Source organism: Pseudonaja textilis, chromosome Z (genome assembly GCF_049901715.1).
Source record: "Pseudonaja textilis isolate UNSWEBS1 chromosome Z, rPseTex1.2, whole genome shotgun sequence".
Taxonomy (NCBI): Eukaryota; Metazoa; Chordata; class Lepidosauria; order Squamata; family Elapidae; genus Pseudonaja; species Pseudonaja textilis.
This window is the reverse complement of record NC_142008.1, coordinates 113686935-113705545: the sequence shown is the minus strand read 5'-3', so window position 1 is coordinate 113705545 and position 18611 is coordinate 113686935. Positions and strand designations below refer to the sequence as shown.

General features: G+C 37.2%; 1 protein-coding gene across 1 annotated transcript in view; it reads right to left on the bottom strand.

Moving 5' to 3' along the window:
* The window catches only part of LOC113453570 (vomeronasal type-2 receptor 26-like), a 47908-nt gene extending 32664 nt beyond the window's left edge, over positions 1 to 15244 (bottom strand). The window contains exons 1-2 of the mRNA XM_087916147.1: positions 15002 to 15244; positions 10936 to 10995 (exon numbers count right to left, since the gene is read on the bottom strand). Of these exons, the coding sequence (XP_087772273.1) occupies positions 10936 to 10995; positions 15002 to 15244 (303 nt within the window). The remainder of the gene's footprint in view (positions 1 to 10935; positions 10996 to 15001) is intronic.
* Between the last annotated feature and the right edge of the window lie 3367 nt (positions 15245 to 18611).

Here is an 18611-nt window from a genome sequence, read left to right as displayed (position 1 = left end):
AGATTTTTCTCTTGGGATGATCATCTGTTGGATCTCTTTGCTCATGTGGCTGGTTATAATTTTCTTCTTGGTTATTTTTTCCAGATATGTGGTTGGGTCCATGTTTATGGGTTTGTATGTGGAGTCTTGGAGTAGGTCTGTCAATTTTGTTTCATAGTCTTTTCTCTCCGTTACTACTGTGGCATTATCTTTATCTACTGGAAGAATGATTATGCTGCTGTTGTTCCTTAAGGCTTGCAGGTCTTTTAGTTCCACTTTGTGCAAGTTGCTTTTGGGTGGTTTTCTTGTGCATAGGATGTTAGTGACTTGCTGTCTTCTTCTGTCAACTTCATCTTTATTTAATTTGGTTAGGCTGGATTCCACTCCACATATGATGGATTCTGTGGGGACTTTTTGGGGTGCTATAGCATAATTAAATCCTTTGGTTAGGACATCTGTTTTGTTTTGGTGAGTTCTTTGTTGGAATCATTGTATACTAATTGTTTCAGGTGTTGTTGGGGACTTTCTTGTCATGTTCTGATTTCTTTAGTTTCTTCAGAAGTTTGTCATTTTTGTAAGTGGTTTCAGTTTCAGCTCTCCAAGTTGTAAGTTGTTTTATCTTGTCCCAAAGTAGAGGGTGGATTTTGTTGCTCAATTTCAGGTGTAGAATTAGGAAATCTTTGTTTGACTGATCGAGTTGGAATCTCTTTCTGTGGAGCTCTTTCCTGAATAGAGACATTTCAGTTCTTTTCAGGATACGTTTAGTAGTTGCTGTGCTCTGATGAAATGTTAATTTGAAGCAGGTTGGTGTTGCATTGTTGTCTCTGCAGCTGCATAGGAATTTGAGGTCACATAGTATTCCTGCTCTTTTAACTTCCAGCTTCTCATAAGTTTTGGTCTGGGTGTTTATTTCCTCCCCGTAGAGGTCTGATATTTGTTTTCTTAAGTTTTCACGGGTATTTATATGTATGGTATTCAGGTTTGTTCGGGTATTTTCCCACGTCATTATAGTTGTGCTTTTAAAGTTGTAGCAATGTTTCGGCAGAACCTCATCTGCCATCATCAGGCTTCTGTATAGTGTTCATTTGTGAGTCAGACTTTCCCAGCCTTTTCTGTTTTAAATCTAGTACTGGCCTACTGCTGTGCCAGAATGTGGGTTCCGGACTGATGAGCTGTATTCGAGTATTGGTCTAGCAAAAGTTTTGTATGCTCTAGTTAGTAGTGTGATATTACCAGAGAAAAAGCTACGTAAGATTAGGTTAACAACTCTTAACACCTTTTTGGCTATGTAGTAACAGTGGGCTCTAGCCCTTAGATCATTATAGATGAGTATTCCAAGATCATTGACAGAGTTTGGATCATCAGCAAGGTCTTGACTATTCAGCTTGTATTTTATTTTCTGATTTTATTTGCCAATGTGTAAGACAGAGCATTTATTTGACTATTCTGATACATAGTCAAGGTCTTTTTTGAAGGGTAGCAGTATTGTCTGTGGTGTTGAACAGCTTTTCATCATCAGCAAAAAGAATGCAGTTGCTCTTAATATGATCACAGAGGTCATTTTTGTAGAATATGAAAAGAGTTGGTCCTAGAACACTGCCCTCGGGGACACCACTGTTGACAGGTACAGAATTTGATAGGACACTCCCAATTTTGACCAGTTGTTGTCTGTTTGACAGTAATGCTTCTATCCAGTTATGCAGGTGTCCAGAGATACCGTAAAATTTTAGTTTTAAGAGTAATTTGTTGTACACCACTGAATCAAAGGCTTTACAGAAGTCAAAGTTTGGATTTGGCTCAGATACGTAGATGACACTTTCGTAATTTGGCCACATGGGAAAGAAAAACTGGACAACTTCCTCACACACCTCAACAGCCTACAGCCCAAAATTCAATTCACCATGGAAACAGAAGCTAACAACCAACTTCCCTTCCTGGACATCCTAATTTTTTTAAAAAAACCAATTGCTCCCTAGGACACACCATCCACCAGAAGAAAACACACACCAACTGCTACTTAAATGCACAATCCCATCACCACCCTGCACAGATCAACTCCGTAGCCAAGACCCTCATCTCCAGAACCAAACACCTAGCTGACAAAGACCACCTCAGAACAGAATTACACACCCTCACTGATGTATTAATTCCACGGATTCCAAAGAAACACAATTACCAACCTAATCCTAACGGAGACACCCCCAGAAACCGAGACACAGAACACGACAATGGTATTGCCCTCCTCCCTTACATCAGAGGTACCACAGATAAAATCAGCAAAGGACTTCTGGTTTATGTCTCTTCAGCGATAGACCAAAATCTGCAATCATGCATGATTTCGATCTGTGCTCGCCGCTGGAGCACCCCAATTCCTTGGATTCAGGGCTGAAGCCACCCCATAGAAGTGGTGAAGAGTGGGAAGATTGCTAGCTGAGTGGAGGGGAGCCACATCTCTCTTCCTTGGCTGGTCTAAACTCCCTTCCCCAAAGGCGGTTGCAGCAGTGGTCAGAAATGGCCACCTCAAAAACAAACCTGACTGGATAAGATTGTGCAAGAGGAAGACAAAGAGGAAAGCAGGACAGACCTGGCTAAACAACAGAGAACATCTAAGCAAGGTACCCTGAATCTAAAAGTACCTAGAGGGATACTTCTGAAAGGAGATCTTTAAGTGGTGAAGGAGAGAGAAAAGGAGGTTAAAAACCCCTTTTTTAACCTTTATATTGACAATTACAAATGGTATGGAAAGAAATTTATATTAATCTATTTTGACATAATAGGCAACCTTAAGCTGAAATCTAAGTGTCAAAAGGAGAATAAATATTTTTTCTTGGTCATTTTAAAGCCCTAAAAAGGAGAAGAGTGGAGGCAAAAGGGTGGAACTTGGAATAATGGAAAACTGGAGTGCCACCTGATAAAATAAAGAGGATTAACACTGAAACTTTGAAAAGACTCCCGAGAATACATTGCAACTGAAATCTTATTAACAGATACAATAACCCACAGAAAGGAAAAGTAAAGGAAAGACACAAGAAGGAACAGTCTGGAATTATTTGGTGATTTTTAAAAAAAGTTTTTGGCATTGGTTTTTTCTTTCTTTTTCTGTTTTTACTTAAAGTCAAAAGTGGTTGTTCAAAAGTGCTTAAAATGCCATCACTACTGGAGGAATTGAAGATGAGTCTTAAAAAACAGAAAGATGCAGAAAGGAGAGGAAGATCCTTTGTCTTCATATTTGAATTTTTTGAAATGGAGATCCTCAACTATGAAAAGCAAAAGGAAAAGCTTCAAGAGCAAGAAGAAGGGTGGGACAAAGAAGAAGCCATTTTCAATTATCAAATAATGCAAAGTGTGCTAATAAGGGGAAAAGGGGGGAAAGGAGTTAAAAGTTTGCGATCAAAGGGAACAGCCAAAAAGAAAAATAGTCTGAAAAAGAAGTATAACAGCAAGGAGAAGCAGAAAAGAAAACTACAGAAGGGAAAATTAGAGAGAAAAGGGTATAAAAAAGGGGATGAGAAAAAGGGGGGAAAGATAGAAAGGAAAGAATTTATGAGGGACAAAAACAGGAAATAAAGAAAAAGGGGAAATGTACTAGGATTAAAGGTATTTGCTCAGCTAGAAAACACAGAGACAATGGCTAAATTAAGTTAAAAGTGAGAATTCTGCAAAGGTACAAAAGATAGTGTTGTGACATTTGAATAATGTAATGAGTATAAGTAAATAATAAGTAAATAATCTATGAGATAAAACTGTATTGTTTTGTAATGGTATGTTTATTTATAATTAATGAAATAATAAAGAAGAGAGGGAAACATTACAATTGTTTCTAAAGATTGATAAAATATGGAAAAGAAATGTGAAAGGTTTATAAGGAAATTTATACCACTTATTAGAATGAATTTGAATAATTATTTTCCTTATTAATAGTAAATAATTTATAAGATAAAACTGTATGACTATCCAATGGTATGTTTATTAACAGTTAAGTAATAACAATGAAGGTAGGGAAACATTTCAATTGTTCTCAAAGATTGATAGATATTGAAAAGAAATGTGAAAGATTCACAAGGTTCATACCAGTACTAGAATGATTTCGAATAACTATTTTGTTTACTAATGTTGTATATATATATATATATATATATATATATATATATATATATATATATATATATATATATATATATATTTTTCTTTTACATTGTCAAGGGGAAGTACCAAGGGGAGTCTGAATGATGAGATCTACATTATATAAAATATATATTAGAAATTTGAATGCTATAATTTTAGAATGCACAAATTCAATGTTTAATGAGATTTCATATGATAATAACAATAAGATTTAAAGATATTGCACTTAAATTGACAATCATAGCAAGAATTTTGCTTCTTAAGAATGTTGGAAGATAACATATGAAATTGTAATTAAGACAGACAAAAGTATAAGTACAATGAATAAAAAGATATAGAAATTTAGGTAAAAGAAATACAATTGAATAAGAAGAAAATGAGATAACCATAAAAGAAAATTAAGAGAAGTAAAGGGAGAAATAGTGAGAAGTTGGAAAAAGAGTAATAAGATATGAAGTTGAATGCATAAGAGGAATTTCTGAAATTGTGTCTGTATGGAAATGTGATAGCCTGGAACCATGCTGTACTCAAATAAGATTTTTTATTAAAACTCAATAAAACTTTATTTTTTTAAAAAAAGATAAACTCAGTAAACTTCTCCACAAACACAATATCAGGACAGCCTTTGGCATGGACCAAAAAATAGCCAACATCCTTAGAAACCCCAAAGACAAGATCCAGCTAGAAAACCATGGAGTTTATGAAATACCATGCAACAATTGCTCAGCTACATACATTGGACAAACCAACAGGAGAATAAATGCATGCATCGCAGAACACAAGAATGCATTCAGAAAAGAAGAAAATACTTCCTCTTTTTCCAGCACCTTAAAGCTACAGGACATGAAATTAATTTTGAGGGAACCAAATTAATCTCCAATACTGAACACTTCAACAAGAGAATAATCAGGGAAGGCATTGAAATAGAGAAACACCCCCATAACATGAATACACGGGACAATACCTCCTGCCTACCAGACATCTGGAAACTGCCCTTATCAAGAAATGAGTCCCAGCCACGAAACAACACCGGACCCAAAACAACACATGACACCACCACCAATCTCCCTCACCAGACCCAAACCCAAACCAACCCCATAGACGAAAGGCAACCACCATCCAGAAACGAGACCATGGTTGCATTACCAGCTGCCAGACACCCCGACCCCCAAACCAAGTAAACTGACACATGCCATGAACACATAGCCAGGCCTCAAACTCAGACCCAAACCAAAACCTGGAATGTCACATCACAGCCACCCACTCAGGATAACATATCACAGAATTCAGGAGGTTACACCACAAAAACTCAGGATGTTACAACACAGCCAACGACCCAGAAGATTACAGCACAAGACCCAGGATGTCACAACAATAGAACTCAGAAGGTCATCACACAGCACATTACCCAGGTCATTACCACCCAGAAGATTACAGCACAAGACCCAGGATGTCAAAACAATAGAACTCAGGAGGTCATCACACAGCCCATTACCCAGGTTGTTACAAAACAGGAGGCTTATAGACACACAGCCAATACTTCAGCCATACATGTTCTTAAGAAAAATCCAGCCAATCTGCAAACATCAACTCCATTAACCAATCAAGAAGTGACAACACAGCCAACCTCCCCACCTGTATATATAGGAAGATGACAGCTCCAATCATGCTTTGCTCACAAAAGCACAAAGCCGAAAGCACCATCTGAAGATGGCAAGTGGGACCTCATCGAAACATTGCCAAGATGCTCTCAATCTTACATGGGAAAAGACCCGAACATGCCAAGACCTGCATACCTGTATATATATTTATTTGATTTGTCAATTGCTTACAAGATAATAGATAAAAGTATTAACATGAGTTAGAATACAGGAAATAAGTACAAATAAATGGGGACAATAGGACAGGGACAGTAGGCATAACGATGCACTTATATATGGCCCTTACGGACCTCTTAGGAATGGGGTGATGTCAATAGTGGATAGTTTTAGGTAAAAGGAGTGAGGATTAGAGGATGTAACAACAGAATCAGGTAGTGCATTCTAGGCATTGACCATTCTGTTGCTGAAGTCGTACTTTCTGCAATTGAGTTTGAAGTGGTTTACATTGATTTTGTATCTGTTGTGTACTCTTGTATTGTTGTGGTTGAAACTGAAGTAGTCATTGACTGGTAGGACTTTATAGCAGATAATTTGTGTTCTACACTTAAGTCTTATCATAGGCGGTGTAATTCAAAGTTGTCCAAGCCCGAAAGCTCAAGCCTGGTGATATAGGTATTCTGTTGTGAGCAGAGGAGTATAATACTCTTCTCGTGAAATACTTCTGGACTTGCTCATTGTATTAATATCCGATATGCAGTGCAGATTCCAGGCTGATGAGCTGTATTCGAGTATTGGTCTGGCAAAAGTTTTGTATGCTCTAGTTAGCAATTTCTGGATATTTCAGGAGAAGCTTTGTAAGTTTAGATTTGCAACTCTTCATGCCTTTTTGGCAATGCTGTTACAGTGAGCTCTGGCACTGAGGTCATTTGATATGAGAACTCCAAGGTCCTTGACAGAGTGAGAATCATCAACGAGATCATAACTACCTAGTTTGTATTTGGTGTACTGATTTTTTTACCAATGTGTAGGACAGAATATTTGTTGGTTGAGATTTGGATTGCCAATTGTTTGAGCATTCAGACACATAATCAAGGTCACTTTGAAGGACAATAGCATTGTCAGTGGTGTTGAATAGTTTTACGTCATCCGCAAAGAGGATGTAGTTGCTTATAAGGTGATTGCAAATGTCATTTATATAGAGTATAAAGAAGCCAAGCTGCACTACAAGCCCCCAATACATGAAACACAATGTTGTCAGCCAACCAAGACAAAAAAATGCTACAGAACAGACAGAAGATATTAGAAAAACCAATCAAGCAGAACATGGCAAACTCCAAGGCCAATAAACAAGACTCCCAACCAATCAGGATGAAGAAAAATCCATTCTAACAGACCATGAGGCTAGCACCAAATTTAAAACAGAAACAGCTGTGAAAGCCTGACACACAGACAAACCTAATACACAAGCCTGATGATGGCACGTGAGATTCTGCCAAAACATCGGTATAACTTTAAAAGCACAAGTATAAAGATGTGGAAAAATACCTGAACAAAGCTAAATACCACCCCCCCACACACACACACCACCCCATATATATATATATATGTTTTCTGAGGTTCTCGCGGGTATTTGTATGTGGAAAACCCGAACAACCAAAGATCCACATATATATATATATATATATATATATATATATATATATATATATATATATATATATATATATATATTTGCCCCAGGGTGGAATCTGACAGGATTAACTATTGGTTCGATTATTTACGAGATTCAGTGATTTAAGATGTGCTTTCCTGCATGCTGTGCTGGTGCGCCTGTAAATTGTCATCAATTTTCTGCTGTGTGCAGAGAAGAAGCCTTTGAAAAAGGCTCTTTTACCTGCTTTTTTTAACTTTAGCTGTGCCTCGTTTAGCAGTTGAAGTTGAAAAATCAGGAAATAAGGTCAGGTAAGAGCCTGGGTGGGTGAGTGGGCAAAAACATCAGCAGGCATAGAACCGGCTGCTTTTCAGAGCTACCGGTTCTGCAGAGGTGGACAGAACTGGTAGAAACCCACCCCTGGTTTTCCCATGTCATACCAGGTGCTTGAAGAGAGAGTCTATCCAGAATCACAGTGTGGATTCTGGGCCAACAGGTCCACTATTGATATGGTATTTTTCCTTTGACAGTTACAGGAGAAGTGTGGGGAACAAAGACAGACACTTTTTGTAGCCTTCATAGATCTCATGAGGGCTTTTGACTTGGTTAGTAGAGACAGCCTTTATAAAATCGTTCCCAAGATTGGATGTCCACCTCAGCTCCTTAACATCATCAGGTCCTTTCATGAGGAAATGAAGGGCATGGTAGTCTTTGATGGCTTAACATCAGATTCCATAACATCATATTCAAAGTGGAGTGAAGCAGGGCTGTGTCCTCGCACCAACTCTATTCAGGATCTTTTTTTGGTGTCATGCTGAAACACACTTTTGGAACTGCAATAGTGGTATTTATCTCTGCACTAGATCAGACGGAAAACTCTTTAATCTCTCTAGATTGAAAGCAAAGATCAAAGTCCAGCGGACATGCTTGCAGGATTTTATCTTTGCTGACAATGCCGCAGTTACTGCTCACTCTGCCAAAGACCTTCAACAATTTATGGATCATTTTAGCAAGGCCTACCAAGATTTTGGATTAACAATCAGCCTGAAAAAAAACACAAGTCATGGGTCAGGACTGGAATACACCTCACTGTATTACAATCTCGACACAAGAACTGGAGGTTGTCCATGATTTTGTGTACCTTGGCTCAACTATCTCTGACACTCCAACAAGTGTTAAGCCTTGATCCAAGATGGTGCCAACGATGGCTGCCTCAGTGAAATGCTCTCTAATGGTTTGTTTATTCTTTATTATTATCTGCAATTCACTATAGATTTCATACTCACAAGACTGCTAAGAATCTAGGCAATGTTTCCTTAATGAGCAGCTTTCTGATTCCTCAACACCCACCCACCCTGGTCTTTGCAAACACAGAGAAGATTCTAACTAATTCCCCCATGTTATGGATTACAACAAACAAAGGAGGAAAGCAGCAGCACCGAAAAAGGAGACAAGATAAACAAGTGGGAATTTTAAACAGACTGAGGAATAGGGGGAAAAAACTCCTCTCCCTTCAATCTTTCTGACTAATTTACACTCACTTGCTAACAAGATGGGTGAAATACATCTCTTAAACAGATGGAATTCTGATTTCTATAATTCTGCAGTTCTTTGTTTTACTGAATACTGGCTTAATCCACAAATTCATGGGGACAACACAATATACACCCCAGGATTTCAGACATTTAGATCAGACAGAACTGAAGAGACATCAGGTAAAACAAAGGGTAGAGGATTATGTTTATATATCAACAACAGCTGGTCTCAGGATATAACTATAATATATAAATTCTGTGATGAAAACTTAGAGTCTTTACATATCAACTGCAAGCTATTTTACTCTCTACGTGAGTTCTCCTCATTTCTCCTAATAGCTGTGTATGTTTCTCCACAAGCCTGTGTAAACAAGGTATTATGAACTCTTGCTGATCAAATTATGGAGGCTGAAGCCAAACACCCAGATTCCCTTCCCATCATTTTAGGGGAATCAAGCAAATTTAAATAAAGAGCTCCCAAAATATTTCCAGCATGTAAATTGTCCCACTGGATGCAAAAATAATTTACACCACTGCTACACAACAGTAAAAGTTGCATATAGATCTTTACCACGAGCAGCTGTAGGACACTCTGACCACTGTATGATTCACCTTGTACCTGCCTACAGACAAAGATTTTTTTGGGGGGTGCTATTTAGGTGTGTTAGGTAATTGTATGTATGTATGTATGTATGACCTTTGGAACTTAAACTGTATTATCCACTTAGCTTTTGTTAGCCTCTGCTAACATTGTCAGAGTGTAAAAGTACCATTGAAGAGATATATAACATTATTTTGAATGTCCAATGTGTATTATACTCTTCACCTATAATCTTAAATGAATGTGAATGCATCAACCCTCAAATCTCTTTTGTTGGGATTTAATTTAAAAGGTGGAAAGAAACAGAGTGGAGGAAAGAATAACCTTAATATATTGTCTGAGGTCAGTTTTATGAGTCCAGGTATTTATTAATAGCTTTATGTCTATGGAAATTCTCAGTCATCCAGGTCATGGTTGTCCCAAAGGAAGTTTCTTGTATGAGAAGTGAAATGTCTTCAAAGAAAAAACAGAAAGCCTAGTTGCCTCTTGAAAAAGCACTTGTGGGTTAACAGCCTTAGGAAAAAATTGTTTCATTGTGTCTTTCTTGGAATGGGATTTAACCACATATATCGCCTTCAGGAGGGTTATTAATCTTGACATTTTAATGTTTGCCCTTTAAGAGTTGCTTCTTAGAATTCAATTCTGGCCTCATCAAAATAATACAGCATTTGGGGGAAAAGATCAAACTCAGTAACCCGAAACAAGAGGCCAAGATGGAGAAGATCTCCACAGCCACCATATATTTTCCTTTAGTGCTCAGGTAACTTGGAACAAAGGACAACCAAACACTGCAAAAAAACAACATGCTGAAAGTAATCAATTTGGCTTCATTGAAACTGTTACGTAATTTCCTGGAAAGAAAAGCCACCGTCAAATTGATTGTGGCTAACAATCCCATGAATCCCAGGACACAGTAAAACATTATAGTGGAGCCTTCATTGCATTCTAAGATGATTTCCTCAGACAGGGAGTGTAGGTCAAAATGGAGAAATGGAGGAGAGGTTGTCAGCCAAACAGTGCAAATGATGGCTTGGCTCAAGGAACCAGAAAAAACAATGGAGTTTGCCACATTTCTTTCCATCCATTTTTTCATCCTTGTTCCAGGCTTGGTGGCCATAAAAGCTAACACTACAGTGACAGTTTTGGCCAACACACAAGTGACTGCCATGGAGAAGATGATAGCAAAAGCAGGTTGTTGAAAGAGACAGATCATTTGGTTGGGATGACCAATAAATAGAGAAACACAAAGGAAGGAGAGTAGCAGGGAAGCAAGGAGCAAGTAGATGATGTTTTGATTGTTAGCCTTGACAATTAGAGTATCTTGGTGCTTAATGAAGACCCAAAGTATCCAAGTTGTGATGAAAGAAAAGGAGACAGCAAGCATAGCTAAAACAATCCCTAGAGGTTCTTCATATGACAAGAAGTGTATGTCTTTAGGGATACCGGAATCCTGGTTGTGGTTTGCATAGGAACTTTCTGGACATTGGGAACAATAATCTGAGTCTGGGGAACAAAAGAACAAATATATCTGTCTAGCTGTTTGAATCCATGTCAATCAATTTACCTTGCTTCTTGGATCTTCTCAATGCGTCTCTTTCAAATCACTGTCACAAAAACTTAGGCATGTATCTATGATATCATGAGGAGTTAAACTAGATTGATAAAGAGAGTTTAATTTTTTATTAGAAATAACTAAAAAGCAAACTATTGGAAAATATGTCTTTCATTTCTTCCTTACTTCAGTCATTGAACAATTTAAGGTAAAGCATATTAAATAAATAGAAAACCATTGCAAATATATGTTAGCAACAGTACTCTATTTAATCAAATGAGGGAGTACTATGTTATTCCTTGGAGAATCAGTTTATAAGGAAAAGGGTCAGTCTTTAAGTATGATAAATACACACACACTTGATTCTTCTTTGGATTTCATATAACACAGTTCATCTAATTCTTTATTATTTTATACTTAATCAACTTCCACTACCCAGTTGATCTGCAGAGCCTTCCTTGGTATTTGGGACTCCAACTCTCAAAATTCACAGTCTGCATGGTATTTGTGATGTTGTAATCTAATGAAACTGGAAGATATCTGCAATTGGTCTACTACACAACACTGAAGAATCATAATCAAAATATTAAGTAAAGCACAAACAGCCAAGTCAGCAAAGTTCTATGACACCTCTTACCCTGTTGCTGTGAGACCTTCCCAAGTGGACAATGAAGGCACTTATCTTACTTTGTTAGATTTATAAAGTTTTACACCATTTTGGATTGGAATATCTGTGGCAGTTGCAAGTTCCAGGGAGAGATATTTTTCAGACCAGAAGGTAACCAGGACATTGGGGGCAATGTCTACTTATTATCTGACTGGGTTGCCTTTGTGCCATGGCTCGGGTCATCACAGTTGGATGAATGAATGAATTTATTAATTGCTCTATAATACTGTTGTAAAATATAGGTTTATCTGGTTCAAATAATCAGTTCCTGATACTCAATATCCTAAACATTGGACCACATTATATACCTTGGATGATCTTTTATTGATATCTTCCACACCCCAACACCTAGATGGCATATTAAAATATAACTTGTTCTCTCTAAAACCATACCAGCTGTTCTTTACCTCTGTTTGTCAGGCCAGGTCTTCCTACATATTAATCAACTCCAAATATTGTCACTACATAATTCAGCTATTCCATACATTTTTGTTCTCTGTCTTGCTAGTTGCAGAAATATACATGTTAGCTTCAAAATTGCTCAAATGGAATTTGACCCTAAACTGATCAATTGTTGTACTTCAAATATGAATGAAAAGACAGGGCAGAGAAAGAAAAATATCCATTGATATCTAGAACATGAGGGTCTTTAAAACAATGGTTCTTAACCTTTCTAGCTTTGCAGACAGGTGGCAACAGTGGGGAGTGGGGGAAGAGGGGATACTTTGGCTCAGTATTCGTAAACAGCAATGGATCATGCCCAGTATTTCCTAGCCGAACCACAGATAACTACAATGATCTAATACATATCAATTTTACAGAAGACAATGTTGAAACAGCACTATGCAATCTAAAACCATCTCTATCTATTGGACCAGAAGGAATATGTGCCTACTTCTTTAAAAAGCCATATCCGAACCTCTAAGCATAATCTTTGAAAAATCTTTCAGGACCAGCTCTTTGCCTAACCTATGGTCACAAGCCATGGTCATCCCCATCTTCAAAAAGGGAGACCCCAGCCTAGTTGTAAATTACAGACCAATCTCTTTATACTGCATCACCTGTAAAGTCATGGAATCAATTATTAACCAATCCATTATCCTCTACTTAAAGACAAACAACCTACTCTCTAATAAACAATTTGGTTTCAGAAAAAAACTATCCTGTAATCTGCAACTCTTACACTGCAAAAACATATGGACTACACAACATGATCAGGGCAAAACAATAGATGCAGTCTACATAGACTTCTGTGAAGCCTTTGATTCAGTGGTACATGACAAACTATTCCTAAAACTAAAATCTTATACTATCTCTGGAAAACTGCATAACTGGATATAAGCATTCCTGTCAAACAGACAACAAATGGTCAAATTTGGGAGTGTCCTATCAAATTCTGTACCTGTCAGTAGTGGTGTCCCCCAAGGCAGTGTTCTAGGATCCTCTCTTCATACTCTATATAAATGACCTCTGTCATCACATTAAGAGCAACTGTATTCACTTCACCGATGATGTAAAGCTGTTCAACACCACAGACAATACTGCTACCCTTCAAAAAGGTCTTGACTGTGTATCAGAATGGTCAAACAAATGGCATTTGCACAACATTGGAAAACTGTGGAGATCCCTACAGAAGAGGAGATAATTAAAAACAAAAACCACTAGAAGGTGCAGAAATTGATAGATTAACACTTGAAATTAAAGAGAAGGAAGATACGGAATATTTTGAAACATGTGATTCATTTTATCAATGGTTAACTAACAGAAGTTAGAATGTTTAAAATTATAAGAGAATTATTAACTTTACTATGAGGGCTTATTATGATGTGTTTATTATTAATATTAATTAGTATCAATAATTAACAAGACTTAATATGATGAAAAAAACATTCTTATTGTATGACTATTACTATTAAATTTTATTATGATTATTGCTCAAATGAACTGCAACCTGACAACATGTTGTTTAGATAGACATTGAAACTTTTGCTCTTTCTATATATAGCAAAAATTTAAAAAATAAAATATAAATAAAACTTGGGAGGCATATATAGCCTTTTTTGGTTGTATCTTAGATACTGTATGTTCTAACTTTTTATTGGGTTTTAAACTCCTGTTAAGATTTGAAGTCCCTCAAACTGGGATTTGAATTCATTGCACCTAAAGACTCATTACCCAAGAACAAACATTTATTTTCCTTCTTGGCTTCATCATATTATGAAGAGAGCTGAGCTTGACTAAGGTGCAGTGACATTATGTGTAGGGATTTTAAGATATTACCTGCCACAGTTGGTTATTATGAGGGTTCTGATTTTGAACCTTTGAATCGGAGGACTGCATGTCATGAAATGCATGTGCCACAATATAGATGGCATTGTAGACACTGTAGCTATGACCTGTCATGCTCATTTCAAACACAGAATGAGGAAGAGACTCCAGCTTCTCTTCCCCACTGCAGTTTTTTTCAGCTGTCCCACCTGTAAAGGAATCAGGGATAGAACAAAGAAATACTTCCTTCCAGAATCCTCTGATAAATCCATTTGCTGTTTCTAAGATAGGTTTTCTCTTCTGAAGAAATCTCTGAAAGCCCACCATCTCCTTTGAATGAAATGCAAGAGAGAAAGCCCCATGGAGGACACCAATGTACTATATATCTTTGAAAGGGAACAGAAGTGAACTCTGCCTGGGCTGCCATGATCCAGACTATCCCCCTTTCCATCTTTGACAACTCTGCAAAATTTGAAGCCAGTGGGAACAGTCTCAAAATCCAAATGGTCTGAATTTCTCCATGAAAAGAAAAACATTTACTGTACCATTGATCACAACTTGGTATGTTTCAAAAAATCATTCTATAATTCTTTCAAAACCACTTGTGAAATCTATTGCAGGCAATTCTTGTATGAACTCAAAGCAAATCCCACTCTGGGAAAACATAGGGAGCACATTCCATAGTAATCTTTCTCCATTTTCATAATTTAGAAAAATAATGCCAATCCATGTCCATCCAAAATGCAACAGCAATTGCAAGATCCCTTTATATTGGTAATTCCCATTTGGAAACATTTGATGGAAGAAAACTTGGGTTTTTTCCTTCAGCACTGGTGATGAGCCATATGCAAACTGGAGAGATTAAGGATTATGTAAAAATATATTAAGAAGACAATGAAAGTTGGTCAAAGTGAGTGAAAGTGAACAAAGCTTTATCTCTCTTGATAGAAAAAGATGGAGATGCAGATGGTGGAGGTGGAAGTAGGTAACTGAATACCCATGCATCAAGACATCCCCCTTACCTGAGGAATCTTGAAAGTGCTCAGAATTCTGCCCATGAAAATAGAGACATCAGGAACTGGTCCACCAATAACTGCCACTGCATCCATTTCCTTGCCACACTTGTAATTAGGAATCAACCTGTCTTTATTGAACAGAATGACCATTGAAGCCAGATAGGCTCCCCTTGCAATGAAGTTGCTATCTGTGATATGAAAACCCAGGGTAATATTTGGTAAGATCTTAGCATTTTCATTGATCTCCATTATAGCAAATTCCAAGGCTAGGATCTGTTGGTAGATCTGAACAAATATCCTGCAATGCTAATTATGTTTCTCTAATTCACAGTGCTGCTACTAAAGAAAAATAAACAGTACAATTCAGCAAGTATTTGCCTGTTATTACATAAGCCCATGGGAATTATAGTGAAATAAAAACATTTTTATAACAGTGGAAAATATATGAGAATAGTACACTCATTAGTGTCTTTCTAGAACATTGTGGAAGGAGATTCTGTCACTAAGAAAAGGTTTCCACTATAAATTTGAAGGCAGCAGTTTCAACTAGCATCTGAAATTTCCATGAAAAGTGGGAATAACTTTTCATGGGACTTCCAAGGAAATAGTGATGGACTGAAGATGGATTTTCTTTAAGGAGCACTGATGACCATAGCTAAACTAGGATCTGCTAAACAGATCACCATCTTAAAATTCCTCTCTGGATAAAGAGGAGAACCTGGGATTGCCCATAGTGATCCATTTATATGCTGTCCATGACAAAATGATAAAACAACAGTCACTAACAGATTTTACAGTTACCGATGACAGGAGAGTCAATTTGCCCAAGCTGTAATTTGGAGCCTTCAAATAAGCACTGGGTTTACCCACTTCCTCTTTTAATCACTTTTGGAAATGGCTTGTAAATTCCTTTTCAGATATTAAGAATCTTCAAAAGCACAGGGTATAATTCCCATTCAATTAGTCAGAGGTATTTGCCGGTTCTCCAAACTACTCAAAATTTCTGCTACTGGTTCTCCAGAACTGGTCAGTACCTGCTGAATACCACATCTGCACAGAAGTATAGCCAGCTGGACAAACAGGTTTAAAAACAGCTTTTATGAGCTTCCGGTGGCAAGGCAAGAACGGTCAGAGGGGCAGAAATCTGCTCGTGATTCTAGCCTCCCTTTTCTTGAGTTTGGTGCGATCTTTCGGGGTGCTCGAGTCTTGGAGAGACCCGTGCCGGTGTGGGGAACTCGGGCTGCAGTGTGGGGAAAGCAACCCCCTGTAATGAAGAGGAAGCCCTCCAGAGCCCAACGATCAAGAACAGCCTCCTAACAATGGAGGCTCAAGTCCGGACTGCCACCGATGGGAAGAAAAAGTGAGTGAAAGTTTGCAAGCTCGGGGGAAAGAGAGTCGTGGCAGAGAAGATATTTGACTGACAATAGACTGATTTCAGGCTGTTAAATACTGTGTGAATGCCAGCTGTGAGCTCCAAGACGAAGCGGCTACAAAAGAATTGGTTTAGTGAATGTGAAAGAGCTTGGCAGGCAGAAGAGAGTCGGAAATAAAAAAGAAGTAAAGAGAATTTTGGAAGTCTGAAGACTCTATTATCACTAACATTTGGATTGAAGCTATTAAATTGGATCCAGAAGCAGAACGAAGTTTCCGATCGGGGAAAGACAGAGCAACGCCATAGGCAGTATCCAGAACGCTGAAACGAGTGGGAATATTGCTTACTGGCAGCTGTTACTCAGCAAATCTTCATTTGCCATTTCCGTGTGCTAGAAGTGGAAGCTTCCAAAGTGAAAAGCGGAAACAAAAACTCTTGTCTTTGGAATTTTCTTTTTCTTTTCCTCAACCCTTTTCTGTGTGTACATACTTACTAAAATAGCCTCTCTTCTTTCTTACTTGTTGATGGTATGCTATGTTGAAATATGCTTGCTTTTTTTTTTTTCCCTCTGATTTCCTCTTGATAAATATGTACATTTAGTAATGAAATATTAGAGTGTTAAAATATTGGATTAATTTAGTTAAGTTATTATTAATAGAGATTGTTATAATTTGAATGGGAATATAGGGGAGACAGTAAGAATATTAAGCATTAGTTACTTAATAAGCTTAGAGCTCTCTAGACCAATATTATATTTCTTTGTGTGGGTTTATCTGTGAATGTAATATATTTTATAGTTAAGGTTACTTTATATTGAAGTTAAACTAGAGAAAAATATATACACTTTACTAATTAGTCAAGAATATAGCTACCTAATAGGTTGATAGATCTTGGTCAATTTTAGTTACAGAACTAAGAATACTGAATGCCAATTTGGAATAATATATTCAATATTGTACAACAACAAAAACAAATTTTAAAGGAAATGACTACTACAACTACCACTGCTTTGAAATCTGGTAGGAAGGTTAATCCCACAATAATGACTACTTTGACAACAACTTCACCCATGGCACAAAAAACAATAGAGGAAACACTACCAACAGAGAAGTCAACTAGCATCTCGAATGCGAATATCCAAGCAATGTTCCTAACTTTACAGGACTCATTGACAAGATTGCAAGAAACAATGATTAAAAACCACAGTGAAACAAGGGCAGATATCAATGAATTGAAGGAAGAAATGGGGAAACTAAAGACAGAAATGAAAGCGGACATTTCCAAAGTAGAGGATAAAGTGGGGTGTTGCAGCAGGCCTTGGAGAAAACGAAGTTATAATAAAAGAAGTAGAGAAAAGAACCAAACGAACAGAAAGGGAATTAGAAAGATTGGATGAAGATCTCAAAAGCATGAGCAAAGAAATGGAGGACTCCCTTGTCCTCCTAGAAATGGACAAGGCAGCAACTTACCTAAGATTCCAAAATGTGACAGAATCAAAAGAAGAAGACCTGGAATACTTGATGGCAGAAATACTGGCCGGTTTATTGAAGATGGATAAAGATGAAATTCAAAAAGAGTTTGATGAAGTCTACCGGGTCAATACAAATTATGCAAGATGCCACAATTGTTCTAGGGAAGTACATATACGATTCACTAGAAGATGTGTTCGAGACATGATATATAGAACCTCAAGAGATAAAACTATAACCTACAAAGAGAAAGAAATTGTGATTCTTAAACAGATACCGAGGAGAATAAGGGAACAAAGGCGTGACTATAAATTTCTGGCAGCATATTTAAATAAAAAAAGAATCACATTTAAATGGCTTATTCCAGAAGGAATGTTAGTGTCGTGGAAAGAGAGGAAAATCAAAATAGATACTATGGAAAAAGCCCAGGATTTTTACTTAACGGATGGTGGGCCCACAGGAGCAAAGTAGTAGGGAGAAATTGGACACAAAGTTTCAAGAAGAATACAGTGGACATAAAAATAGAACTGGAACGGTAGGAAACCAAGAAAATACCTATCCACAACAAAAGACAGAAGGAACTACATCAATACAAGCGCAAGAAGAGAGAGGAATTGTTACACGACAAAGAGCAAAACAAAACTAAATAGATGGGAGAAGAAAAAAATTACTATCAATAAACATAAATGGTTTAAATTCAACAATTAAGAGAAAAAGGATATTATCTAAATTAATTAAACATAATGCAGATATAACGTGCCTGCAAGAAACCCAT